Source organism: Solea solea, chromosome 12, assembly GCF_958295425.1.
Source record: "Solea solea chromosome 12, fSolSol10.1, whole genome shotgun sequence".
In the NCBI taxonomy this organism is placed as follows: Eukaryota; Metazoa; Chordata; class Actinopteri; order Pleuronectiformes; family Soleidae; genus Solea; species Solea solea.
Window position 1 is genome coordinate 27,939,368 of NC_081145.1, and position 27,634 is coordinate 27,967,001.

Genomic DNA, 27,634 nt, shown 5'->3' on the forward strand with positions numbered 1-27,634 from the left:
CCTGGTGTTGGCACTGAACTAGTGTGAGTCTTCACATATGTCACGCTCGCCTCATAAGCAAGTATTTATATTTACTCAGTAGAACACGTACAGCTCTTCCTCTTCCTCCTCATTGTTGTTCCAGCTTCACTGAGCAGGACAAAGACGGACTTACTCTGGTTTATACCCAGTGTCTGTACGTCACTGAGACAAACGTCCACAAATGTCAGCACATGATTCTGATGACAGTGCAGAAGAATAACACTATCGCCCCCTGATGGCTGGCTGCAGTGTAAGTCATAAATAAATCCCACTTACGTAGTTCTTATTGAACTGAAGTGTTACAGATGAATATTTTTTGTTTTATGATGACTGCTCCCCCTGCTGGCCTCCTGCACTAAGGAACACATTAAGCATGAAGTTTGCTGCTTTATCTCACCGTGAGACAAGTCTTTTCTGACTGGAAACTGGATTTTTGTGAACCTCTTCCTCCCCAATACCAAAGTCCATAGACTCAGTGATTTTAGCTTGCGGGGTCCCAGGAGCTGCTGGTCCTCTGCTGCCTCGTGTGGTCACTTTGTGTCACGGAAATAAATCTCAACAAAGGATGTGAAACACTGAAGTGACAGAATAACAGATTTGAACTTATTGATGGAGGCAGCAGTAGATCAACAACTCATATGTGCTGTGATGTAAAAGTGCTGATTTTGGTGTGAGAGAGTGAGGGGTTTTACAAAGTGAAAGGATGTGTGATGGTGACATAAACCACACTGAACCATACCTTTAACTGTCAATTAGTTGTTGGTAATAATTTAGGATTAAATATGATTAATAATAATCATTGTCCTCACAGCGACGGTGTGTTTCTGACGTGCTTTATTCACAGGTCACTCAGAAATGTCAAAACCAAGCAGTGAACAGTTACTGATCCATTATCATATAGTGTTAACCCAGTGTGACTGTCGTTATCACGCAGTCATTGATAGGAGACAAAAGTCTCGTCTACACACGTCACCATGCTTTACATTCATGTAACAGACAAAATATCTACACTGCTCTTCTACAAATAAACCATAAATATTTCACTTCATCTTTGCTTAAGTTACATTTCAAACACTTATTGTCGCCAGGGTAACGGGGACGCCCCCACCCCGTGTGATGTCCACCGCGTTCGGCTGCAGACGGACGAATGGAGACATTGTTTCGCCGTGGACAGACGTCACAGGAACACATTTACCGATCTGCGCGTGAGTCCACGCCAGAGTCCACGGGGTTTTTGCTTCTTCTTAAGGGACAGACATCCACACACACACACACACACACGGGATCCACAGCAAGAGACACGTTAGCGGTGTCTCCGCAGAGAAGAAGGACAAGCTGATATGTTGTTATTTCACGCTCGGCCCTCAGGACAGACAGACAGACAGAAGGTGGAGGGCAGACAGCAGGTCAGACAGCTGTCTCCTTGTCTTCTTTCTGGATCATCTGGTAGTGATTATGTTTCTCCAGGTACTCGGCGAGCTCCAGGTCGTCCACCTCCACAGCGCGTTGTTTAGGCGTCTCACCCTGAGACAGAGACAGAGACATTTAGTCTGAGGACGTCCCCTCCTGTCCTTGTACCTGGTCCTCGTCCCGATCAAGAGTGGAGATGTTTCACTCTCGCAGAACAGAGTGAAACGTCTGCTCTCATGAATGATCTTTGATCCACACAAGAGAGCTGCTGATGGACAGATGGACAGACAGGGACAGAAACACGGACACTGGGCCTCTGGTCTCATGAAGTGAGAGAAGTAGAAGAAAAAAAAAGGGGGGAAACAGTAATTATGAGCTGCTTCCTGTTAGCACTGACTTCACCATGGCAACAGAGAGCCGCAGCCTTTGTGTGGACGCGGCGGCCCGCGGAGCCTCGTCTCTCACTGACACACAACATTAATCACTTCACACAAGTGGGTCAGAGAGAGAGAGACGAGCTGGTGGTCGTCTCCGCGTCTCACAACAAAGACGCAACATGAGGCAGGAAATGACCGACAACGCCAACGAAAACAACAACTCAATTAATGTTTCACACACACACGTACACGTGATGTCATTCTGATTCTCTCTGAATTTATAATAATATTCAGATTAATCCTCACACACGCGGGTGTGCGGCGGTTTACCTGCAGGTCCGTCTTGGTGAGCGACGCCCCGGCCTCCACCAGCAGGTGACAGATGCTCCTCTGACAGTAGGTGGCAGCCTTGTGCAGCGCCGTGTCACCACTGAAACACAAAACACACGGACGTGGCGTTCAGGTGTCGTGGAGAAAAACGGGAAAGAAAGAAAAAAAAGTGGACTCACGTCTCTTTCTCCGTCACGTCCAGGTGAGACGTCGGGACTAAACGGAACGAGACGACAACAACAAAAGGTGACAGAAGTCTAACATGTTTACACGTATTTGAAATGTCTAACGTGATCTTAACATGTGGTGTTGTCATGGCAACAACAAACCAATCAGTACAAGTCTGAATGTTATATTTCATGTTTTTCAGCCTCTCCTGTGACGTCATGCGTGTCTTACCGTTGTCCACGAGGTAACTGACGATGTCTTCGCTGCCGACCTGCACGGCGTGATGGAGCAGCGTGCAGCCGCTGCTGTCCTGCAGGAGGAGGTCTGCCCCCTGCTGGTGGAGCGTCATCAGCTGCACAACAACACACACACACACACACACCAGAGAGTGAGCGCGGTCACATTGAGAGCAGGGCTTCAAACAGAAGACACTCACTGTGTGCAGGTCGTCACTGTGGACGCAGCCAATCAACTGGTCCACTGAAAGACGAGCAGACATGTGGACGTTAAAGGGACAGTTCAGTTACACATCATCACACAACTGTAAACACTACACAAAAACCACTCACTCTCCCACACCAAAGTCCATAGAGTCAGTGATTTTAAAGTCACACACACACACACAGGAGTTGTTGATCCACTGCTGCCTCCATCACTCAGTTCTAATGTCTTATTTTGAAATCCTTTGTTCAGATTTACTTCAGTGACACAAAGTGACCACACGAGGCAGCAGAGGACCAGCAGCTCCTGTGTCCCTGTGAGCTAAAACCACTGATTTTCTCTCTGGACTTTGGTGCGGGAGAGTGAGCAGCTCACTACCTTCAGCTTTCTTTCCTAGTTTCTATCGGTCTGTCAGTGTGGAGTCCTTTACCTTTGTCGGGGTCATGTGACGCAGCCGAGGAAGGACTGTTGGAGACGAGCAGAAGGTCAGAGGTGAACATACATGAACACACACACACACACACACACAGGGCGGAGTCCTACCTACTGATGTGTGTGAAATGAACGATGCTGGTGTTGGAGCGTTGGATCTTTGCTCCTCTTCTTCAGACAGACAGACAGACGGACAGAGAAGATGAGCATGTGATGACACGTCAAACATGAATGATATGAAAACACACAAACAGGAAACTACTCTGATTCCCACCAGTTTATGGTTGTTTACACCGTTCTTTCCTGCTGTTTACAGATGTGAAACAGTTATTTGTACCCGTTCATGTCTATGCACAGCTGTTTAGACGTATTGATTATGGTTGTTTAGACATTTATTTTAGGCTCTTTCCACTTGTTTCCACAGCTGTTGACATCTGTTTATGGCTGTTGATATTGATTTGATTGTTTCGAGTTGTTTACATGGCGACTTAGAGGTGCAGATTTCTGTTCTCACAGTCGTTACCTGCTGTTTTAACAGCTTTTAATCTGTGAGGACGAGCCACCGATCAGACAAACACTTTGCAATAACACTGAACGCACTGATTGATCATTCAAGGGTTAGAAACAATATGTCCAATACGAGGGTGGAGTGGCTCAGTGGTTAAGACCGGTACCCTGTGTGCGAAAGACATCATGGTCGTAATGGTCGCAAGTTCGACTCCACCCCTGGCTGATTGTACTCAATTCCATTGTAAGTCACTTCGGATAAAAGCGTCTGCTAAATGACATGCAATGTAATGTCCGTCCATCTTTACACCGTCTGTACTTGTGGTGTAGGTTCATATTCACATGTTGGAGGAGAGTTTGTGTGTCTACCTGCAGAGGGCAGTCTTACACGAGCTCTGAGACAAAGCGTCGGCCACAGAACTGTCACTGGAAATTCTCCTCCTCTGAAACTCTCTGACCCTGAAACACACAAGCCGTGAAACCACATTCACTGACCCTCTGTGACCACCAGGGGGCACACAGATTACATGGATGTGAGGTCATGTGTCCCTCTCTCACCTGGGTATGACTGAGGTGGTGGGTGAGGACGAGGAGTGGGGGAGGGCGAACTCCTCTGAATCCACCAGGTCCGGCATCCCAGAGGAGGAGCCCACCGTCTCCTTGACGACCAGCTCAGGGTCCAGAATGTACAGCTCCTCCTGAGAGATCTCTGACACGTAGTTCAGGTGCTCCTGAGGAAAAAAGAGAGGGGACCGGGATGAATGAGCATTTAATACAGAGACGCAGGATTAAGTCCCAGAACATGAGCTTTAAACTTCAGGATTAAACTTGAAAATATGAGCTTGTGACTTCAGGATTACACTTGAAAACATGGGCTTCAAATGTCAGGATTAAACTTGAAAATATAAGCTTTAAACTTGAAAATATGAGCTTTTTAACTTCAGGATTAAACTTGAAAATATGAGCTTTAAACTTCAGGATTAAACTTGAAAATATGAGTTTTTAACTTCAGGATTAAACTAGAAAATATGAGCTTGAAAATATGAGTTTTAAACTTCAGGATTGAACTTGAAAATATGACCTTTAAATGTCAGGATTAAACTGGAAAACATGGGCTTTTAACTTCAGGATTAAACTTGAAAATATGAGTTTTTAATTTCAGGATTAAACTGGAAAACATGGGCTTTTAACTTCAGGATTAAACTGGAAAACATGGGCTTTAAACTTCAGGATTAAACTTGAAAATATGAGTTTTAAACTTCAGGATTAAACTGGAAAACATGGGCTTTTAACTTCAGGATTAAACTTGAAAATATGAGTTTTTAATTTCAGGATTAAACTGGAAAACATGGGCTTTTAACTTCAGGATTAAACTGGAAAACATGGGCTTTAAACTTCAGGATTAAACTTGAAAATATGAGTTTTAAACTTCAGGATTAAACTGGAAAACATGGGATTTTAACTTCAGGATTAAACTTGAAAATATGAGTTTTTAATTTCAGGATTAAACTGGAAAACATGGGCTTTTAACTTCAGGATTAAACTGGAAAACATGGGCTTTAAACTTCAGGATTAAACTTGAAAATATGAGCTTTAAACTTCAGGATTAAACTTGAAAATATGAGCTTTAAACTTCAGGATTAAACTTGAAAAAATTAGCTTTTAACTTCAGGATTAAACTGGAAAACATGAGCTTTTAACTTCAGGATTAAACTTGAAAATATGAGTTTTTAATTTAATTAATTGGGTTATTACTTCTGGATGAATTGTTTTGGTTTAGTTCCTGGCGTAAGAACCAGTGTCGTACCTGAGCTCGGTCAATCCTGTAGAAGCGGTCCGCAGTTGTACCTGGGAAACAGATCAAAAAAACACAGACAGGTGACGTTTTGTGTGTGTGACTCGGACTCTGGACTGACGTGGACTGATGTGGACTGATGTGGACTTACAGTCAAGGAAACACCACTTCATGGACAGTTTGTGAGAGGACAAACGATCTGTCCTCATCGAGTTGCAGCCCTGAAAGAGAGAAGACGTGAAGACTGTGACACGATATATGGACACAAACATCTGTCCCACACAGAAAGACACACACTGTCCTCCTCCTCCTCCTGTCGTCCCTCAGCTGTACCTGGTCCACGCTGTCCTGCAGACGGTCGATGAGCAGGCGGCAGGTCTCCAGGTCGCTGTCTCCGGGGACGGTGATCGCGCCGAGCGGCGTTGCTGCAGAGACACGGGTGAGTCGTGTTTCATCAAACCGCCATGACGCAGCGTTTTTTGTATTGTTTTTAATTTATTATCATTATTATTATTATTATGATTATTTTCTTCACGTTGTCACTGAAGGACTCACCGGCCTCCTTCAGCTGATCCTTGTCGTAGTGAAGAGCCTCGTACGCCGCCATGCTGATCCTGTTCACTGTGATCTGCAGCTTCTCAGGGATGGGCTGCTGACTGCACACACACACACACACACACACACACTTAAACAAAGACTCACGGAATAAAATCCACACCAGATTGAGACTACAGTGTCTTTTAAGAATATATTCTCATTTGTATCTCAAACTTCAGCCTGAAAACCTGACTCTGTGCCTCTTTGTGAACCCTGTATGAGTCACACCAAACTCCACAGAAGAAAAGAGCGTTTTTAACATCACAGTTCACAGCAGTTGTTGATCCACTCCAGCCTTCGTCGCTAAGTTCAAATGTTCAAATGTGATATTCTGTGACTCTGTGTTTGAAAACTTTAATTCAGATTTACCTCAGAGGCACAAAGTGACCACACGGAGCAGCAGTGGACCGACAGTTCCTGTGTCACGACGTGCTGAAAATCGCTGATTTTCTCTATGGACTTTGGTGGTTTAGAAACTGCAGATTCTCGTCTGTCTCACTGTGAGTTTACGTGCTAAACATCTTAAGCTGGTGCAGATCGATTAGGCGAGGCTTTAATCTTTGGTTCTCAGGGCAGGGGGCGCTCACAGGTCACACAAAAACCTGAACTATCTCTGTAAAACCCTTCAGGTAGGTCATGTGTTTGTCTGCAGGCTGAGGAGCAGCTGTGACTGGTTCTCACTCGTTGAGGTGGGGCATGGAGATCCTCCTCTTGGCCTTCTGCACCATGTTGGCCTGGTTCCTCAGGCTGATGTGGATGACGGACGGAGCCAGTTTACAGGGTTCGCCGTCCACCTGCATGGGGATGGACTTAAACGTGGTCAGGGTCACTTCCTTGCACTGGAGGAGGCGCTCGCCGTGACCTCCGACCTGCAGCGTGGCCTGGACACGGGGAGGGGGGGGGGGCGTCAGCAGGTGAGTGCGGGTGTGGTTCATCTAATTGTAGACGCCGGGTTCTAAACTCACCAGCGATGTCATGGTGAAGCCGATGACCTCGATGCAACCGTCGTCGTGACGCTGCGGTTCAAAGACGTGATGCTCGCTGGGGTGACCCCACGGCATGGTGCCTGCACAGTACCTGACACACACACACACACACACACACACACAGATAAGTGATGAGGGCAGGAGGGAACAGTGACAGGTTTGTCCCTCCCTGCTCTCCGTACCTGGGGATGTTGAGGAAGAGCAGACACTGAAGCTTCAGCTCCTGGACTTTGGACGTCAGATCTGTGCCGTCGCACTGGGGGGGGGGGGGGGGGACGGGACAGCAGTATTTAGTGACTGACACTTTTACAATCAAAGCTGCAGCCAGGGGGCGACAGACACAACACAACCTTCTTTTTAGATTTGCTGAGTAAAGTAAATAGTTCTTTAAAATGTGGTTTTCATGACACAATTTGAACTTAAAAATATAAAACTATCAGTCTCCATCATAAGATAAAACAATAAATAAATAAATAAATAAAAACCTTTTTTCAGTATTTTTCAGTGTCCCCTGCTGGATTACCAGGGGAATTACATCTATGCTAAACAATGAAATGAGTAAAAAATGATGTTGAGTAGTTAAAAAAAAACGTTTTACACAGTCAGAGGAACAAATGTTTACATTTAAAGTATAAAAAATGCATGAACACGTCTCTTTATCATCTGTTAAAGGGACAGTTCAAGTTTTTTGAAGTGTGCTAAGAATGCCGACTAACCAGAGACACAAAATAAAAACATATCTTCAGATTACTCTCACAGTTGACTGAAAACACCCACACCAAAAAACAGCCACTTTACAATCACAGCACACAGGAGTTGTCGATCCACTGCCGTCTCCGTCACTAAGTTCAATTGTGATATTTTGCGATTTCCGTGATTGAAATGCTTCATTCCGATTTTACCTCAGTGGCACAAACTGACCACACGAGGCAGCAGTGGACCAGCGGCTCACAGGGAGGTGTTTCTTGTCTTAAAAGTCTGTCTCACTGAGATGAAGTGGTGAACATATGAGTTAAATATTGTATAAGATCAATGAAGATCTTCATGTAGGTTCTGCTTCCACTCACCACCACTCTGATGTGTTTGGTGAGATCCTTCGAGCTCCTACTCAGGAAATCTGAGAAGGCCGTCTGAAACACACACAGACACACGGACATGAGACAACGCTAACACGTGTGTGTGTGTGTGTGTGTGTGTGTGGATGTGTGTGGATCAAACGCAGGGCGAGGACACACTCACCCCGGCGTAGAACATCTTGTTCCTGAAGCGGCTGTTGAACTTCTCGGGGTTTGCCTCTGAAAGAACGAAAGCAATCAGTGGTTTCCCAAACACTGGCTCCGGGCACCTACAGATGTACCCAACCACATTTTTCGTAAAGATTTATGTGTATATGTTTAAAATAACGTGCACAATGTAAAGTTTTAATTCTTTTTGACTGAAATTGCAACGGTAATTTGTGCATCATTATTCTTGTTTTCATTTGAGAAACAACCTTCCTCACCTTCTGTGTCTTTGTCTTTTGAGCAATTTTGATGAGATTTCTAAAATAATGTGTTTACTAATTCAAAATGATTCAGAAGGTGTTACAGATACGGCTGTAAATCATCGTCTCCCTGATCTCAGATCACCTGCCCGTGACCAGGGTTTTACTTACTTTGCAAAGTAATTGATAACATTACAATATTATTGTAAGTTACGTTACGCTGCTGCGTTTACTGCTGTTTGTGACGTCCCGCGCACGCTGTGGCTCATCTGACCACAGGATACACACACACACACCTTTAAGTCCCGGTGCTGCATGACATCGTTCGACGAACCATGATTTGTAATTCAGGATGTTAACAAATAACAGGAATGAGGGCATTAAAGCGCAGAAATACTGTCTTGATTGTGGGGGAATTTATTTAACATATCGATCTCCAGACCTGTGTGTCCACCCACTTTGAGAAAAACTCTGCGTGACCTTCGCTGACAGGTGCAGGCAGTGGACGCCCAGCGCCGAGCTCACAGCACCTCGTCTCTGCGCTCACGCTTCTCTTTTCCTTATCCTGAGAAATTCTTTAAAGTCACTTATTTAAAAAAACAACAAAATAACGGATGATTTAACTCGCAGAACTAACGCATTATGTTAAAAAACCTAGTCTATGCGATACTTGGTGTCGGTCCTAGATCAGCCAGCTTCAGTTGTCAGTTGTGTGAGTCTGCTGCAGTCAGAGCGCCCTCTAGTGTAGCACGTGTGTGAGTGACCTCACCTCTGGATTCGTGGAATCCCAGTGTGACGCGAGCGTCGAAGCCCAGGCTGAAGTAGTTGTTGAAGACGTCGATGGGAAGCTTGAGAAACAGCGGGAGGATGAATTTTAGTCCACACAAAAAAGCAAATCTGAGCAGAAAACTGTTCACACTGACTCTGTCGGTCTGAGGCTCCTCCCCCCTCTCCTCCAGCCGGGCGTCCAGGTTCGCCTCCACGTTCAGGTTCCACCGGTCGAGCTGGACGATGTTTCCGTCCTCGACGTGCGAGAGGATCTTCGTTATCGGTTCGTCGGTGTAACCCTGAGAGACGAGGGACAGCGTGAGGTCACACAGGAGGTCAAGGTTTAACTACAGACGGCTCCAGTTAAGGGATAATTCAGGTTTTCTTAAGTGTGACCAAAGGAAAAACAGATTTTAGCCACTTAACATAAGGCTGAAATGATAAAATCTAACCCAGTTTATGTCTAAATTATCTAAGCTTGCAACTATATCTCACTGTTAGCCTTTTCTTTGACTGAAAATTTAAGGGGAAAAAGATTTAGGTTGCTTTATAAATCGCTCACTCTCCTGCACCAAAGTCCATAGAGCGAATCAGTGATTTCAGCTCACGGGTTGACAGGAGCTGCTGCTCTACTGCTGCCTTGGGTACACAAAACATCTCTAGATACGTTTGTGTTTTCCACTTCTCAACTGGAACATGGTGGACTCAGGAAGTACTGAACCATTCTGTGAACAAATCTTTTTAATCAACTGATTCTAATGATTCAGTGTCACTCAAAACACCTGCTTTACAAGTCACTAGTTTGTGTGTTTGTGTCGCGTAGAAAACCACGTCACGGCAGTTTCACGCAGCCGTGCTGTGATGACCCCGCCCACACTGAGGCGGTACTACGAAGTAAAGGAAAACAATACCAAACTGAGTAGAGTCGTAGCCAGCTACATGAAGAAGTTCACTACGTGTTTTCCCTTATATCAAAACAGTGAAACTCACCCCTCCCCAGTTTAAAGTTCTGGCCAAGTCATTGCCGGTTCCTAGAGGAAGGATAGCAACAGGAGGCTGAGGACGAATATTCAGCTGGTCCAGAACTGACAAGATCCACCCGACCTGAACACACACACACACACACACTGCTGAGTTCTCACGTTCAACATTTAAACACTGAAGTCCGTGTTTGTGTCAGACTCGTCTGGACTCACTGTTCCGTCTCCTCCACAGGCCAAGATCCTTAGGTTCGGCACTTTAGCGAACAGCTCCAGTCTGTGAGAAACACAAAACAACAACATCAACAACAGGTTTGTTTGTTTGTTTGTTTGTTTGTTTTTAATGACTTGATTAAAAAAAAAAAAAAAACGGTGGGAGACGACAGACACGATTTTCAGCGCTTTCATCCCGAGAAAGCACAGACGAGACGATCCAGTCCAGACGCAGGAGATTTCAGGGAGAACTCTGGGATGTGCATGAAGTCACGGCTAAGAAGACTCAAAGAACCAACTTTGTGTCTGTTAATCCCTCACTGTACAGGATAATCTGTCCAAATCAGATCATAAAAACGTAAAACGCACAATTGTCGACTGAAATCTGGCCGGTTATCGTCTTGAGTGTGGGGGGCGGGGCTTAACAGGAGCAGAATAATGAAAATCCAGAATTAAAGCCAAAACCAGATTTGACCTAATCCGATCAGTGCGTCCTGTGTTTGGCCATTTCAGTTAAGAAAAGCGGAGATTTAGAGATTTATCATCTTTCTTCTAAATCGGAACGTCATTTTAAACAAAATCGACATTGTGTAACCAGCAGAGTCGCCCCCTGGTGGCTTTTCACTACATTTTTTTTTTTTAAATATAATTTTTATGCTAACCAGAAATCTTAATGGCAACTAATATTGTTTACTTAAACCAGGATAAATGGTGAATCCCAGCTTAATCTGCTGTTTTTGTGTCTTCTATAGCTTTTGTGAAAAACTCCAGAGGTCCTCAAAGATCCTCCATCGACCCTCGTCCACACAAACAGGAAGCAGGAAACCTCATCGTCACAACACCACCAGCTCTAGGTCAAGTGGGGAGAGTAGGGTGCATCCGGGGCATCAGTGAGGCAGATCTTACCCCTCTCTGGGTCCACCCTTGGTCAGGTCAAACACCTGACGAGGGTTCAGGTACCACATGAAGGACTGGATGATCTTCGCTCCCTGGAAAAAAAAAGAAAAGAAACACTGAGATTATTTTCTAATTCTACGATCTCCCTGAAGTGGAACACGAGTCTGAGTCTGAGCTCACTGGATTTCTACATTAACGTATGCGTAAGACCACCTGGTTCCCGCCGCTCTTCGGGTTTACAAAGACCAGCAGAGGCTTCATGAGCGGAGAGGGCACGGGCTTCAGCAGGAAGGGTTTCCAGCGGCCGTCTTGGAGCTGAGAAGGTAAGATAGAGTACGACTTTACATTTATATTGATGTCATGCAGCCTTTTCTAACAGGAAACTGAAAGTGTTGTGTTGCCTCATAACCCTCAAACTCCTCCCACACCAAAGTCCATAGAGAAAATCACTGATTTGAGTCATTGATCCACTGCTGCCTCCATGAGTACGCTCAAATGTGTTGTTTTGTCACTTCGGTGTTTAAAATCTTTCAATCACGTTTACCTCAGTGACACAAACTGACCACACGAGGCAGCAGTAGAGCAGCAGCTCCTGTGTCCATGTGAGCTAAAAACTTTGGTGCGGGAGAATTAAACCTTCAATATCCTGTCGTTGTTGTTGTCTGTCTCACTACAAGACAAAGCGGCAAACACATTCTTAAAAGGCTTAAGCAGGTGTAGATTTTATTAGGCCAGTCTTTCACCTGTCACCTGATAAAACCACCTGATGTGGGCGGAGCCTCGTCTCACCTCAGCTCCCTTCTTGCTGGACTTATTGCATTTCAGCGACGTCCTTTTCTTCTTTTTACTGGACTTTAGAGACGTCTGCAGCAGGAAAACACACACACAGCGACATCAGAGTGTGTGTGTGTGTGTGTACACGTGTGTGTGTGTACACTTGTGTGCGTGTGTGTACCTGGGGCCGGCGGACCCTGACGATCCAGGTTGGAGGGACAATGACAGCAGCATGAGCTCCCAGAGAGCAACACTCCTCAATCTGCTGCAGCATGAAGCATGTGACCTTGTTGTGATACTGAGACACAGAGAAATGGACAGTTACATGTCTTCATGAAGACGTAAAACCACAAGTGACACCTCCACCTCCTCACTGACCTTCACCTATTTCCCGACCTCCATGTCGTGCACAACCTCCACCTCCATCCTCATCCTCACCTTCACCTAACCCTTACCTTCATCTCCTTCCCGACCTCCTTCCTGACTTTACCTTTTTCCTAACCTCAGTGTCCTTACTGATGTCCACCCCCTCCCTGACCTCCATGTGCTCTCTGACCTCCTGACCTTCCTCCTGACCTCCTCCCTGACACGAGACTGGAACTCACCGCCTGTTTGCACCACGAGCAGCTGATGGCAACGATCTCTTTGCTGTGAAAAGAAAACTTCTGCTGGAATCCCTGTTGGTGAGAAAACAAGAGACGGATTCAGCTCCGGCTCTTGTGAGTTAACGGGCCATGGTTCAAAGTTTTGAAGTCTCACCTTCCCACACTGTCGACACTTCCCCGTCTGCCGCCTCCTGTGGACCCAGTGATGTCGCACAACATTGGACTGAAACACACCCGTGTAGTAGCGTGAACACGTTGAATTTCTATCATTTTTGTCCGTTTTTATTTCCGACACCATCACAAAAACCTTATTACGCCGTACTCACTCTGCTGATACTGACCTCTCGAACAGCTCGACATCCTGGTTCTCTGAACGACGGCTTGCACCTGAAATTAATCTGACCGTGAAGACAGGAAAGTGTGAGGGGGGGAGAGAATAATCTCAGATTATCTGAGATCGTTCAGAGATGGTCCAGAGTTTACCTTTTCCAGCTGCTCCATGCACATGGTGTGGACTGAAATCATACACCCTGCACATTTCTTCCTCGACACCGACTTTTGCTGCATAGAGAAAAATGACAGACTGACTGTAGTAGACTGTGAAGCCAGTTTGTGTCACACTGTGGATCTTGTCTTTCCATGCAGTGCCTCACCAGAGACTTGGCGATGCAGTACTGCTCGCCCACGTAGCAGAAGTCTCCGGAGCCGCTGGTCTCAAACCAGATGTGCTCACCGAACTGGGCATTTTCCTGCACCGCACAAGAACAAGCGCACGTCATCATTCATCAGCCAGTTTGACATGAGGTCAGTGAAAACTTCTCTTAAGAATATGTTCACCACTTTATCTCCCTGTCAGACTGAAGCTTCACTCTCCTGCACCAAAGTCCAATGAGAAAATCAGTGATTTTACTGCACTGCACACAGCAGGTGTCGATCCACTGCGGCCTCCATCACTGACCACACGAGGCAGCAGTAGCCCAGGAGGTCTTGTGTTTCTACAGACTAAATATGCAGATTTTCTCTATGGACTTACAGTGAACATAAACAGAGCAGTCAGAGCTCAGTCTTTGTAGTCAAAGTTCAGTGACTCATTTATCTTTTTATGACCTCACCTGACTTGCTGATGTTTTCATTCGCCATATGGCGCTTATTAAACCGTGCGCGGAATCAGTTTGCTATGTCCTCTGATAAAACAAACGTGGAAAAGGTTAAAGTCATTATGTGTTTGCCGTCACGTGAATAATGTCACCTTTAGCGAGTAAATCAGGACATGTTACGACCACAGCAACAACCCAACTAAGATGTGTCTGACTGACGGTGAATAAGCGAGAATAACATGTTAATAAGTAAAGCAAATGAGGCTCACGCTCCAGTCGACGGAGCTGCTGGGCTCTCGTGGCAGGTCGGTCTGAGCGGACGTTGACACGCTGGGCTGAGTCGCCACGTGCTGCAGTCCTGACTTTGCAACGGCTTTTCTGAAATCACAAAAGCACATGTACGCGACTTTTTGAGGACAATGATTTGTCTTTGACACAAATGAGTCTGAGGTGTTTTGTGGTCCTGGTCTCAAAGACGACAACTCTCAGAGGCAACAGACAAACAGATTTGTTAAAAACACATCACTAACATTAGATAAACCTTGGTCCGAGTCACTAGCTCACTTGCCTTTAAAGCTAATATTATGTTGCTAATGTTAGATTAACCTTGGTCATGATCACCAGCTCTGACTTACCTACCAACACTAACTTCGCTTTTGAAGCTAATAACATGCGGCGAACCTTGGTCTTTGTCAACAGCTGAAACTTAACGACCTAAAATAACTTTTAAAGCCAAAAGTTCATCACTAACAAGCTGTGGCTTAGCTAGCATAGCTTGTGTGTTAGCTTCCCCTGGTTTCTCCACTGATACTCCTTGAAATACTTGAGGGAAACATTAGGTTACAAAATAGATTTAGATTTAGTGTTTTCTTATTTAATGTCAGGTTATCAGGAATGGTATCATGGTGTATAGATTGTAGATTGTAGAAGTGCATTTCTCTCAGTGAACTGCAGATGGAGTACATACAGCAGGAGGGAACTCCAAGTCTCCAGACGGGAGTCGTAACTGTGGGCCCCTAGCGGGCTGAGGGCTCCAGGGCCCCTCTGGAAGGCCGGGTGGTTGAGGTAGTAGACTGAAGTTCTACGACTTGGCAGTGGGAGGCCCCTTCCAGGCCAGGGGCTCCCAGCTTTGGAGATTGTGGAGATCCTTCTTCTCTTCCTCTGAGTGGAGGCAGTGTAACGGCTGGGAGGAGCAGAGTCTCCTAAAAACACCTGAGAGGAGTTCCTGCGGAGGCAGCGAGGGGCCCAGATCTGGGGCCGTGATGTTGACACCAGCTGGGGCGTTGTTCTCATCACCTCCATTTCGGGCAAGGAGGGGTTGGAGGATGGAGAGGGATTCTGATCAGGGGCCCAGGAAGAATCCTCCTCCTCCTCCTCCTCATCCAGCTGCTCCGCCACCGACAGCTCACTGGATTCTGATTGGCTCTCACTGCTGGTGGAGTCATTGCTGTCGTCATCATTTCCATCTGATTGGAGGCTACTGGAGCGTGAAAACATTCCCCTGTTGGCCCCGTCCCTCATTTCCACCTGCTGCTCCCTAGTAGGTAGCCCCTCCTCCAGCCCCTCCTCTTCCTCCTCAGTCATTTGGATCAGACTGGCCAACAGTATGGATGGCCCCAGCAGGTGGGTGTCGATGGTCCGCAGCTTCCCCGTCTTCTTCCGACGCACAGCAAACCTCGGGTTGACTCTGGGAGTGGTGGTACTGGAGCGCCTGCGAACCTGCCCCTTCTGCCCCTTGCGTCTAGACGTCTTTGTCAAAATCCCCCCACCTGCACAAGGCAGCCCGGCTTGCAGCTGGACACTGGACCGCCTTCGTTGGGTCAGGGTGGAGGATGGAAGCCCAACACTGGACCTGCGGCGGGCCTTACTGGTTGGGACAGCCACACTGGGCCTGCGCTGGTGATGGGATCTGGCCTCGACATCCGCCTGCAGAGCAGCTTCCTTCCTCTTAAAGTGACGGCGGAAAAATGTGTCCATGTTGGACGCAGAGAGGGGACACACCCCTGTAATGACTGTTGAACGCAAAAACCCAGTTAGCTTTACAAACACAAGCTACACCCAGACCTTCAGAACTACTGGACCACCACACAGTCGACACACAACTTTGTATAAAGACTGGACAAGTAGGGAACTAAAGGAACGACCAACACTTTCTTAACTCCTATAATCTTTTATCTTATTCTCCTCAAACCATGATGTAGCAGAACGTATTAAACGACAAAACAGCAGCTACCATTTTTCCAAAAAGGATGGTCCCAACTTCAGAACCTGATTCCTCCAGAGACAAAACTTTGTATAAAGTCAAATGAACAAAAGAGACAGAACAGAAATACATGCCTTATATTATGCATTCTGCTTTGGCTTGGACACACAAGAAGTTCCAAAATACTGGCCCTTGCCCCAAGAGGATAATTAGTCCCCTGACGTTATAGCCAATGGCTTCTGGATCAGGTCCAACACTGCCATGGTTTTCATTCAAGTTTGTAAAGCATATGTGCTGTCACTCTTCATTATCCACACCCTGACAGCCATAGCCCAGCCAGAGAGCTAAAACAGTTGCTATGGGGACATTGGTACTGACTACGATAGGTAATTAAAGCAGTGCTGGTATGTTCAATTGTCGTCCACTGAGACACACATTTTGTTTTATGGAAATCACAGGGAATCCACCTTTACCAAAAGGGTGATTGTTCTGGGGGTTTTTTAAATGTGAAAAGTGACATTTACGAGATGATGCTAGTTGGATGGAAACAAAGTCCGTAGTCAGAACATCATTCAGAGTTGCTCCCGTAGTTCTTAGCAAAGTGTTAGGTAGTGTTTCTGTGAACCTGTCAAGAACATGAATTATAAACCAGTCGGAAGAAAATATTGGGTCGGCTCCACGGGAGGGGAGCAGCATGACAACAGGAAGCTGTCTACATTGCTGTGACACAGGCAACAACAACAATTAAGGACCAGGCTACCCGCTGGGTCCTCGCCCTCCAAACGAGAACACTGCATCAGTCATTTTGTTTGTGACTACGACTTCACAACAAAGCTCATGTTTGTCCTCAACAGCCTGATGAGTTATTTTAGAGGTCCAAGGTCGTTCTGTGTCAAAGGTCAGAACACAAGGGACAGATAAATTCTCCAGGTCTAACAAAAAAGCAGTCAGTCAGTCATGTGATGTTCCACAGAAACCTCCAGAACATCTTCAGGAGAGCGATTCTTGCAAAGATGTTCCTTCAGTTATTGATCTAAATGTCTCAAACCCTGATAATTCACTAGAAGAATCTGCTCAAGGAGCCCTGGGAGCTTTTCAAGGACCACAACATCCTATAGAACCCCAGGAACCATGTCAATGATGCCTAACACTGCTTAAAAGGACCAGCACGACCCCTAAAGTGACTATAGAACCCTTTTCAAGACCCTTTCCAATCATTATCGACCCATAAAAACTCTTCACAATGCTTTAACTAGCATGACTAGGCTCCAGTCTCCTCTGAGACATAATATATAAGTTCAAATTGTGTCATTTCTGTTCTGTTATTGAGCTGCGATGGTCTGTTGGTCTTGTGTCGCACCATTAAACCTCTTCAGTGACCCGAGGGAAACATCAGTGAGCTCCGTAATAAACGTTCAGCTGAGTAAACATTTGGAGATGGTTCTTCTTCACCAGCAATAAAGTGAGCCGCGCTTCCTCTGACCTACATTAACCAATGATGAGTTTATGTGAGCGGAGCTGGCTCCCGCTGAAGCTGACGGTCGCTTTCACAGTGGACTCAAACCTCCGTCAATTTATCAATTCATCCATCAGTTGTTTGGGCCTTAAAACCTCAAATTGATGATGTCCTCAGACGTCTGGTCTTGTCCACAAAGCACGATTATTCAGTTTGAATGGTTTCTTTTTATTTACAATTAAATTGGTAATTATTTAACCGCCGATTTAACGATTAAACTTTGTGACAGTGTGAGCTCAGCTGCTCTGGAGCTGGAGCTGTGCTGACTGATTAACAAAGAGCAGCAGATTAGTGCCTCACACACACACACACACACACTACAAACCTCTATTTATAGAGCTTCCTCCTCACTTTTCACTCCACTGCCTCACTTGTCACCTTTGTGTCAGGTCACATGACCCTCGGATCAGAGACGGAGTGACGTCTCTCAGCTTACTGTGCCGTTCATAACCAGGCAACCTGACGCACAGACCTGACCTGATTCTTAAGAGGTGAACAGTAACCAGGTGTGTTTGCCCATTCCTTATAACTTGGTGTTGATTTCTGGTGTGGGCGTGTCTTTCTGTTCGCAACTTCCTGTCTACAGTTGGTGACGGATCAATGTGAATTTTAGGTGACGAGTATGTTCCCATTCAATTTTGGTAAGAATCGACAAACTGATGACGTCACAATAAATGATAAAACTAGAAATCCCACTGTCTTATAATGAGCAGACACTCTACTGTCAGACGATGTTTCATCTAGATCTGATCTGGTTTTCAGTCCAGCTTTACGTAATCTTTTGTAGATCAGTGGTTTGGTTGCCTTCTGTCTGTCTTGACATCCAACAAATCACTTCCTGTGTGCAGCGTGGGAATATCGCCGGGTTTATAAAATTAAAAACACTGCTATACAACTACTATTATTTTATTATTATTATTATTGTTATCTCACCTTTTCCAATAAGAAACTGAAGCTTTTGTCACTTTATAAACCGCTCACTCTCCCACACCAAAACCCACAGGGACACAGGAGCTGCTAGTCCTCTGCTGCCTCGTGTGGTCACTTTGTGTCACTGAGGTCAATCTGAACAAAGGATTTCAAACCCCGAAGTGACAGAATAAGACATTTGAAGTCAGTGATGGAGGCAGCAGTGGATCATCAGCTCCTGTGTGTGTGGTGTTAACATCACTGATTTTCTCTCTTTGGTGCAGGGAGAGCGAGGACTCGACAAACTTCAGTATCCGGCTGGAAAAATCTCGTCCAGTAGGAAGAAAAAGTGTCCAACATATTCCCGAAATATCGCAGACTTCAGCAGTCGTACATTTTATGGAGTTAATCATTTAAAAAATTGTGTATGTCCTTGTGTCTCCGCCCCAGTGCCTCGTTCCCAGGCGATGTGTGCGACGTGCAACAAACAAACCAAAAACCCAAAAACCTGGACTCTCTGGATCTGTGTAAGTCATCAAAGCTCTATACATATACACTTATTTATTTTTTTCTTCAGTTATAGTTTACACTAACTACCTCACAATTCAATGCTGTGTTTTTTTCCGGTTGCCAAGCAACGAAATTTAGTTTCACTGTTGTGTTTTCTGTGCAATGACAATAAAAAGAAGTCTAAGTCTGAACAAAGTCAGAGACAATTTACAACACAAATAATCGCACAGTTGTGAGTGAAGTTAAACACGACACGATCAAATAATAACACACACACACACACACTAATAGCTTTTATATATTAGTGAGGACACGTTCCCTAGCCCCTTACACTAACATTAACCCTTAACAGAAACCCAGTTCTAACCCTGAAAAAAGCCCTTTAAAGTTATAAATACACACACACACACACACTGATGGTCCAGTAGATAAAAAAAAACAACAAAAGAAGGAAATAAAAACAATAACAACAACAACAACAACAGCTCAATTAAGTCTGATACAACCTGAGAGACGTTCAGGTGCCGGAGTGAAGAGCAGGAATAACACACTGAGAGAGACAGGGCGAGAGAGAGAGGAACACACACACACACACACACACACAGAGAGGGGGAGAGAGAGAGAGAGAGGAACACACACACACAGAGAGGGGGAGAGAGAGAGAGAGAGAGAGAGAGAGAGGAACACACACACACAGAGAGGGGGAGAGAGAGAGAGAGAGAGAGAGGAACACACACACACACAGAGGGAGAGAGAGGAACACACACACACACACACACACACACAGAGACTTAGCTGCTGTTTTAAAATAACTCGTTAACTCAGGAGCTTCACAGCAGGTAAATCTGATCTGGAAGCAGCTTCCTGTCTCTGTCTCTCTCCCTCTGTTTGGACCAAACAGCTAAGCCAGGACCAGGACCAAGATCAGGACCAAGATCAGGACCAGGTTCAGAGTTTCATCCCTGGTTTTATCCTCTTTTGTTGTTTCTCTCTCTCTCTGTCTTGAACACAGATGAATGAAGCCGCCGACCCACTCCACCATCCCAGAATACTCTTCATTAACACTTCAAGGCTCTGGGTCTACTGCATTATGGATCCAATTTAAAAATAAATAAATAAATAAAAATGTAAAAACGGGAGAGAAAACAAGATCTGAGGCTGTGTGTGTGTGTGTGTGTGTGTGTGTGTGTGTGCGTGTGTGCGTGTGTGTGACACTGAATCACCCACACACACACAGACTGTCTTGTGTGTATCATTAGAGGAGGATAATCACATTGTGTTGCTCACTCCGTCCGTTACCACGGAGAGTCAGACCTCAAGCACGACCTCTTCATCTCTTAACATCACCAGGTCTCACAGATTATGTTAAATGTGATGTAAAGTAATAATCTGTCACTTCTATAGAAGCACAATATGGAACTTAATTCACTTAAAAAAAGAAATAAAAAAAAGATTTATTTTTGACGTTAATCTGTGTTTTCATAAACTCTTAAATAGTTCAGATTATCTTCACACAGGAGCAAAGAAACCAGAATATATTCAGATTAAAGGAGCTGGAATCAATGCTTTTTGATAAAAGTGAAGATATTTAAACAAAACACTGGACGTCGTCATCATTTAAGGGTTTTAGGAAACACCATGTTATTATTATTATTATTATTATTATTATAATAATAATAATAAAGAAAACAACAAGAGACAGATTTATTGATTATGAACAGAATCAAACTGATGACACTTCTCTGAACGAGCTGCTCTGCTGTGATGTCACTGTGCTGCCCTTTAGTGGTCAAATCAAATACTGCAGTCAGAGAACAGGAGGAGGAACTGTAGTTTGCAAGTTGATTGACAGCTGGACATTGTTGCCGCCATTTTGGCTCTGATCCTGACATTTAAATGACATTGTTTTATAAACGCGTTAATACTGACTCACACATGGAGAACTTACTTGATACAATTGTTGCATTTCTCATTGTCTCTACATCACCTCCCTCATGTCCTTTCTGTCCCCCTCCTCTCCTCTGTCCCCCCTCCTCTCCTCTGTCCCCCTCCTCTCCTCTGTCCACCCTCCTCTCCTCTGTCCCCCTCCTCTCCTCTGTCCACCCTCCTCTCCTCTGTCCCCCCTCCTCTCCTCTGTCCCCCTCCTCTCCTCTGTCCACCCTCCTCTCCTCTGTCCCCCTCCTCTCCTCTGTCCCGCAGTTTTTCCTTTCACCACAACCTGTCTGGGCAGATGCTGCACGTGTCTGACTGTTGTGTGAGCTGTTGTTGTTTCTCTGCTTCTCTGTAATGTGTGTAGCGCAGGTGTCCACCTCTGTCCTCAGACCCTCAGATCCTCACATGGACAGAGACAGTTCAGTAACTTCTTCTCTAACATCACTGCTTCTTGTCTGGTTCAGTTTTAATCTCCTCGTTTCACCAAATCCTTTTGGGTCAACTTCTTCATCTTCATCTTCACATCTCTTTTACTCATTTCCTCATCGTCCTCCTCCTCTTCCACGTGTTCTTCCTCCTACAGTTCATCACCTCTCTTTTGTTCTGCCTTTCCTCCTCCACCTCTTCTTCCTGCCTCTCCCTCCTCCTCCTCCTCCTCCTCCTCCTCCTCCTGGACCAGACTATTAATAGTAACAGGGCCATGGAGTGATAAAGATAGCAGTGGAAGTGGGTCTGAGAAATCCCTGGGTCCTGAATGCATCACAGTGTTGCCCAGAGGTTTGTCCTCGTGCATCTGTCTGCAGCTCAGAGACACGGGGTCAGGGGTCAGGGGTCAGGGGTCAGCCTGACCACACACACACTCAAACCTGCCTGTGTTCTGGTTACAAATCATCGACCATCAAAGGAGTGAACCTGCTTTTATTTCCTGTTTCAGACCTGAAGCTTTTGTTTCAGAAAAATAAAGTAAGGGACAGACAGACTGATGGACAGACGGACTGATGGACAGACAGACAGATGGACAGACGGACTGATGGACAGACAGACTGGGCGGTGACGATGACAGACAGAGGAGCAGCGTCCTGCCTGTCGACTGTAATCAGGTTAGAGGGGGAAGCAGAATCTGCTCATCATCCTGATTGTGACTCTGACAGATGAATATTGAGAAATCTGCACAATTAATCATATCATCTTACAACGCACACACACACACACACACACACGTCCACAACAACTGCTCACAGTCTTCAAACATCCTTAACAATATCAGATTCTTCTTCTTCAGAGAAAACACACTTAAAGGGACAGTTTGTGTGACGAGGCACCGACACAGAGAAGCAGTCGCTGAGAACTGAACGGCTTTTTGAGAGGGAACAACTTTCTTTTATTTTAGCAACTTAACAAGAGCTTAATCCAATAAAATCCACACAAGGTGAAGTCTGTGATATGTTCTGAAAATGTTTGCTGCTTTATCTCGAAATTGTGGAAACTGAAGATTGTGTCGCTTTGAAAACCGTCCACACGATGATTTACCTCAGTGACACAAAGTGACCACACGAGGCAGCAGCACACCAGCAGCTCCTGTGTTCCCACATGCTAAAAAACACTCATTATCTCTGTGGAGTTTGGTGCAGGAGAGTGAGTGAGTGAGTGATTCTGAAGACGATCACTCAGACTCAAGCAGGCAAAGATTTCACACTAAATCTAAAACGATCCCTTTCATTTAAAGGACAAACATCTCCGAGTTTTAACAGTTTCCATAGAAACTGATGATTTACAGACGCTACATCAACAAATATAACTGTGATGAAGAAGAAAAGAGGGCGAACAGATCCGTCACAGACACACAGCTGTTGAAATGAAGAGTCTGAGCAGGTGTTGTAACCTGTAAATGCATCGTTTCCTCCCCACAGCTCAAACGTGGCCGATAAAAGCAGAACTGGACTGTTTTCAGAAAACATGATGATCCAGACCTTCACGAGTGTAGACGCAACAGGGTTCAGAGTTAACAGGCCGGAACCAGCGAGACACAAACAATCGTCTCATGAACAAGATGAACGCAGAAAACATACTAAATGTCCATCTATACGCAAGAGATGGACATTACTACAGGCTTTCGTCTGTAGTTTGCGTTCAAGTTTGGACGATGTCGGTAAAGACAGATGGACAAACGGACAGACTGACTCATTACAGCAACTTTTACCTTGGGTTAAAAAGTCTGTAAAAATGATCCTGTGTAAACACGCGTGTAAATATTCTGTTGTCTGTTTTTACATGGATTTCCAAGCAAGTATCAGTTAGCAACGGGACGATACCGATTTCATCGAGACAAACGAAAGGACTATCAATGTTGACGCTGATTCAAACTCTTTAAAACACCTTCACAAATCTGTGAGAGCTTGTGCCGTTCACTTACATCTCCCCCTTCCCAGTCGTCCCCCCATTATTATAATAATAATACTAACATTATGGGCTAAAATTAGCAGGAGAACCACCAAAGGTGACTTTGTATCAAATGTAAAATGTAGTTGGAAGTAAACTGGAAACATGAATGTGTGCAACACACTGTAGCAGCGTTTGTGACCGCTTTAACAATGCTAACGTTTAACAAAGCTAATGTTTAGAAAAGCTAACTTTTAACAAAGCTAACGTTTAACAAAGCTAAAGTTTAAAAAAGCTAACATTTAGAAAAGCTAACATTTAACAAAGCTAAAGTTTAGAAAAGCTAACTTTTAACAAAGCTAACGTTTAACAAAGCTAAAGTTTAAAAAAGCTAACATTTAGAAAAGCTAACATTTAACAAAGCTAAAGTTTAGAAAAGCTAACGTTTAACAAAGCTAACGTTTAACAAAGCTAACTTTTAACAAAGCTAACGTTTAGAAAAGCTAACGTTTAACAAAGCTAAAGTTTAGAAAAGCTAACGTTTCACAAAGCTAACATGTAGAAAAGCTAACGTTTAACAAAGCTAATGTTTAACAAAGCTAACGTTTAGAAAAGCTAACGTTTAACAAAGCTAACATTTAGAAAAGCTAACGTTTAGAAAAGCTAACGTCTAGAAAAGCTAACGTTTAACAAAGCTAACCAAACATTTTCTGTGCAGCTTCTCTGTCTCCGACGCTGACGGACGGCTGAATGTCCTTCACCACAGAGGAGTCTGTTGGATTACAGTGAGGAGCCTGCCCTCTAGTGGTGAGTCAAGGAGCACTTTCAGTTTTCCACAAGCTCTGTGTTTTAGATGTTCAAAGTATCTCCACATTTATACAAGATTTTTATAGAGTTAATTTTTGTTTACGGACATCTTCAAAATGCAGAATGTTACATACTAGACCTTTAAAGGTCTCTTCTGTTTCTGGAGAGGAGGAGGAGGAGGAGGAGGAGGAGAAGAAGGAGGCTCCTTTCATCCGTCCTCTGCAGATTGACTCCTCTCCTCCTGAGTGAAACGTTCCCACTGGGCCCTAAAAGTGTCCGTCTTTAATGAATTGCTCCGTCAGTCCATTAATAGCAGCTATAATTAGAGTTCCACGGGAGATCAGTGGGAGATTAAAAACTGAATCTTGCACTTGTTACCTTTGGTGGAGCGGTTCACACGTCCAAGGCAAAGTCATTTGGTTGGTATGAGGGAGCTGACTGTGTTGTGAGCGCCCCCTGGCCCCTGATTTAAAACTCGCTGAATAAAATCGACACCAGCTTTATTCTTCTGTGTCTTATAAATATGTTGCCACTTTATTCCGCTGTGATACAATCGTTCCGCCTCCTGCGCCAAAATCAGCAATTTGACATCATGGGAAGCCAGGAGATTTTTCTCAATGACACAAACTCACCACACGAGGCAGCAGTGGACGGCAGCTCCCGCGTCCCCGCGAGCTAAAATCGATGATTTTCTCTTTACTCAACTTGTTTCCAGTGTTTAAAAAGGAGATAAAGTTTCAAACACTGGCTGCCATGTTTTCAGTGATTGTAACTCACATGAGACTCTTTCACCCACAGTTTACAGCTTGTGATTTCAAAGTCTTAGGTCTGATTCAATGTGTAAAATATTACCTCTAAAATGTGGAAGCACCACTGAACTGAAGCCACTTCATTTACACCTCAGCAAATGAAGCGCGATGACACACACACACACACACACACACACACACAGTTACTCACACAGGAAACCTTTACACACGTCTATATTTACTCTGAAGCTCAAACTTACAAACCTGAAAACTAATCTGGAAACTGTTCACGTCATAACTCATTCTGAATGAATGACTTGTGCACGGGGTTAGTTTTTTTGTTTGTTTAAAAAAAGGACACATTTGTGAGGTTATGATGCTGAAACACATCGAGAAGATTGAATCCACAGTTGCTGACATTTCAGACATCAGGTTGAAAACTGTGCCACAAACCAGCCTGAAACTTATCAAAACTGACCAAATATAATCTGCAGCTGCTTCAGACAACGATGTTTGTCGTTTTATTATGTTGTCATCACTCTGCCGCACCAAAGTCCAGAGAGAAAATCAGTGATTTTAGCTGCGGGGACACAGGAGCTGCTGCTGCTGCCTCGTGTGGTCACTTTGTGTCAATGAGGTCAATCTGAATGAAGGGTTTCAAACACCGAAGACACAAAATAGCACATTTGAACTTAGTGATGGAGGCAGCAGTGTGTGTGTGTGTGTGTGTGTGTGTGTGATGTTAAAATCACTGATTTTCTCTGTGGACTTTGGTGTGAGAGAGTGATGATGTGAATTATTTACAAGTAAATACAGACATAATATGAAGAAACATTTATGTGAACAGAATAAAGTAGTGGTGAGGGTGTAGGTCACTGACCTCCTCCTGCAGAAGATCCTCAGGCCAGTGAAGCTCCTGCTGCTGCTGCTGCTGCTGTTGTGACACCGGGGGGCAGAGGGGGGCACCACCGAGGGCAGCTGCTGCTGCTGCTGCTGCTGCTGCTGCTGCGGAGTGTCAGAGGAGGGAGAGGTGGTGGAGGTCTGGTCCTCCTCTCCTCCTCCTTCTCCTCCGTCCTGCAGAGAGGTGTCATGAAGCTGCTGCTGCTCCTCAGGCTGCTGCTCCATGTCTGCAGCTCCTGCTCCTCCTCTCACTGCTGCTCTGAGGTCAGCGCACGGTCCGAGCAGCGGCCGACCATCCTCTCAGCTCCGCCCCTGCTGCTGCTGTCACTACTGCTGCTGTTACTGCTGCTGCTGTCACTGCTGCTGCTGCTGCTGCTGCTGTTACTGCTGCTGCTGTTGCTGTTACTGCTGCTGCTGCTGCTGCTGCTGTTGCTGCTGCTGCTGCTGCTGCTGCTGTTGCTGTTACTGCTGCTGCTGCTGTTGCTGCTGCTGCTGCTGCTGCTGCTGTTGCTGTTACTGCTGCTGTTGCTGCTGCTGCTGCTGCTGCTGCTGCTGCTGCTGCTGCTGCTGTTACTGCTGCCTCCACTCACAACTTCAAGAGTCAAAGACAGGAAGTGCAGCCGTGAGTCTCAGCTCCACTTTTACACCAGGAAACAACAACAACAACAAAGTGTGAGACTTTTCAGCCAAACAGAGGAAGAGGAGGCTGTTCCCTCTCTTCCTTCCTCTCCTGCCCAGCCTGAGGAAGCCTCTCTCTCTCTCTCTCTCTCTCTCTCTTGCTCTCTCTCTGAAGGAAGTTTGAAACTCAAACACACAAACACAGGCACACACAGACTCCTCCTACCTGTTGCTCCTCCTCCACACTGACTCTCTCTCCCTCTCTCTCTCTCCTGGTGTGTCTTCACTCTTCTCTTTCTTTACTTTTATATCTGCTCTCTTTCTCACTCTAAACCCCCACCCATCCCCTGTGCCCCGCCCACCACCTCCCCTCGCGGCACCCCGCCGCCTGCTGGCAGTCGTGGGTAACTGCTGATTGTCAGACCTTAAAGTACAAGGTGATGTGTTAAAACCGATGGACGGTGTCCAACCCGTGGGCCACATGTGGCCCGCCAATCCGTTTCACGTGGCCCAACACTTAACAGTGTTGCACTGTAACAAAGTATGTTACCAGAAAATCACTTTGGTAGAAGTTGAAGTCACTTTTTTTTTAATAATATTAAGTAAAAGTTTTAAAGTTTATGACATTTAATGTACTTAAGTTTCAAAAGTCTAAAATATATAAAATGTACTTAAATTTTAAAAGTAAAAATATTTAAAAAGTGAGGAGTTAGGATTGAGCCTTAGTGGCTCAGTGGTAGGACCGAGACTGACCCTGAACATGAGACCGACCCCGAACAAGAGACCGACCCCAAACATGAGACCGACCTCGAACAAGAGACCGACCCTGAACAAGAGACTGACCCTGAACAAGAGACCGACCCTGAACAAGAGACCGACCCTGAACAAGAGACCGAGACTGACCCTGAACAAGAGACCGACCCTGAACAAGAGACCGACCCTGAACAAGAGACCGAGACTGACCCTGAACAAGAGACCGACCCTGAACAAGAGACAGAGACTGACCCTGAACAAGAGACCGACCCTGAACAAGAGACCGACCCTGAACAAGAGACCGAGACTGACCCTGAACAAGAGACCGACCCTGAACAAGAGACAGAGACTGACCCTGAACAAGAGACCGACCCTGAACAAGAGACCGACCCTGAACAAGAGACCGACCCTGAACAAGAGACCGAGACTGACCCTGAACAAGAGACCGACCCCGAACAAGAGACCGACCCCGAACAA

General features: G+C 45.4%; 1 protein-coding gene and 2 long non-coding RNA genes across 9 annotated transcripts; 2 read left to right on the forward strand and 1 right to left on the reverse strand.

Moving 5' to 3' along the window:
* Positions 1-837: 837 nt before the first annotated feature.
* dgkzb (diacylglycerol kinase, zeta b) lies at positions 838-26,224 on the reverse strand. Of its 5 annotated transcripts, XM_058645763.1 has the most exons (34): positions 19,526-19,598; positions 14,849-15,893; positions 14,151-14,259; positions 13,438-13,533; positions 13,268-13,345; positions 13,126-13,182; positions 12,939-13,007; positions 12,785-12,856; positions 12,361-12,477; positions 12,195-12,269; positions 11,619-11,720; positions 11,415-11,497; positions 10,512-10,572; positions 10,306-10,419; positions 9,471-9,614; positions 9,317-9,395; positions 8,304-8,359; positions 8,132-8,194; positions 7,247-7,320; positions 7,044-7,155; positions 6,760-6,959; positions 6,037-6,137; positions 5,815-5,906; positions 5,633-5,702; positions 5,494-5,534; positions 4,245-4,417; positions 4,056-4,145; positions 3,291-3,350; positions 3,178-3,212; positions 2,743-2,786; positions 2,538-2,658; positions 2,318-2,354; positions 2,139-2,238; positions 838-1,545 (listed from the first exon to the last, which is right to left on the reverse strand). In XM_058645763.1, the coding sequence occupies exons 2-34, from the start codon at positions 15,856-15,858 to the stop codon at positions 1,429-1,431; spliced, it is 3,852 nt and encodes a 1,283-aa protein (XP_058501746.1). In that variant the 5' UTR covers positions 15,859-15,893; positions 19,526-19,598; the 3' UTR covers positions 838-1,428. The 5 variants fall into 5 exon arrangements, with proteins under 5 accessions (XP_058501746.1, XP_058501751.1, XP_058501750.1 ...); XM_058645768.1 differs by lacking the exons at positions 14,849-15,893; positions 19,526-19,598 and adding an exon at positions 25,767-26,224; XM_058645767.1 differs by lacking the exons at positions 14,849-15,893; positions 19,526-19,598 and adding an exon at positions 25,767-26,224 and having other exon boundaries at positions 13,111-13,182.
* Positions 2,074-6,766, forward strand: LOC131470151 (uncharacterized). Of its 2 annotated transcripts, none has more exons than XR_009241867.1 (4): positions 2,074-2,384; positions 2,509-3,232; positions 5,809-5,920; positions 6,030-6,766. It is a non-coding gene; the product is annotated as an uncharacterized LOC131470151 (long non-coding RNA). The 2 variants fall into 2 exon arrangements; XR_009241866.1 differs by having other exon boundaries at positions 2,077-2,384; positions 2,509-3,239.
* LOC131470150 (uncharacterized) lies at positions 11,588-20,191 on the forward strand. Of its 2 annotated transcripts, none has more exons than XR_009241864.1 (4): positions 11,588-11,728; positions 13,430-13,588; positions 18,960-19,036; positions 19,921-20,191. It is a non-coding gene; the product is annotated as an uncharacterized LOC131470150 (long non-coding RNA). The 2 variants fall into 2 exon arrangements; XR_009241865.1 differs by having other exon boundaries at positions 20,032-20,191.
* Positions 26,225-27,634: the final 1,410 nt, after the last annotated feature.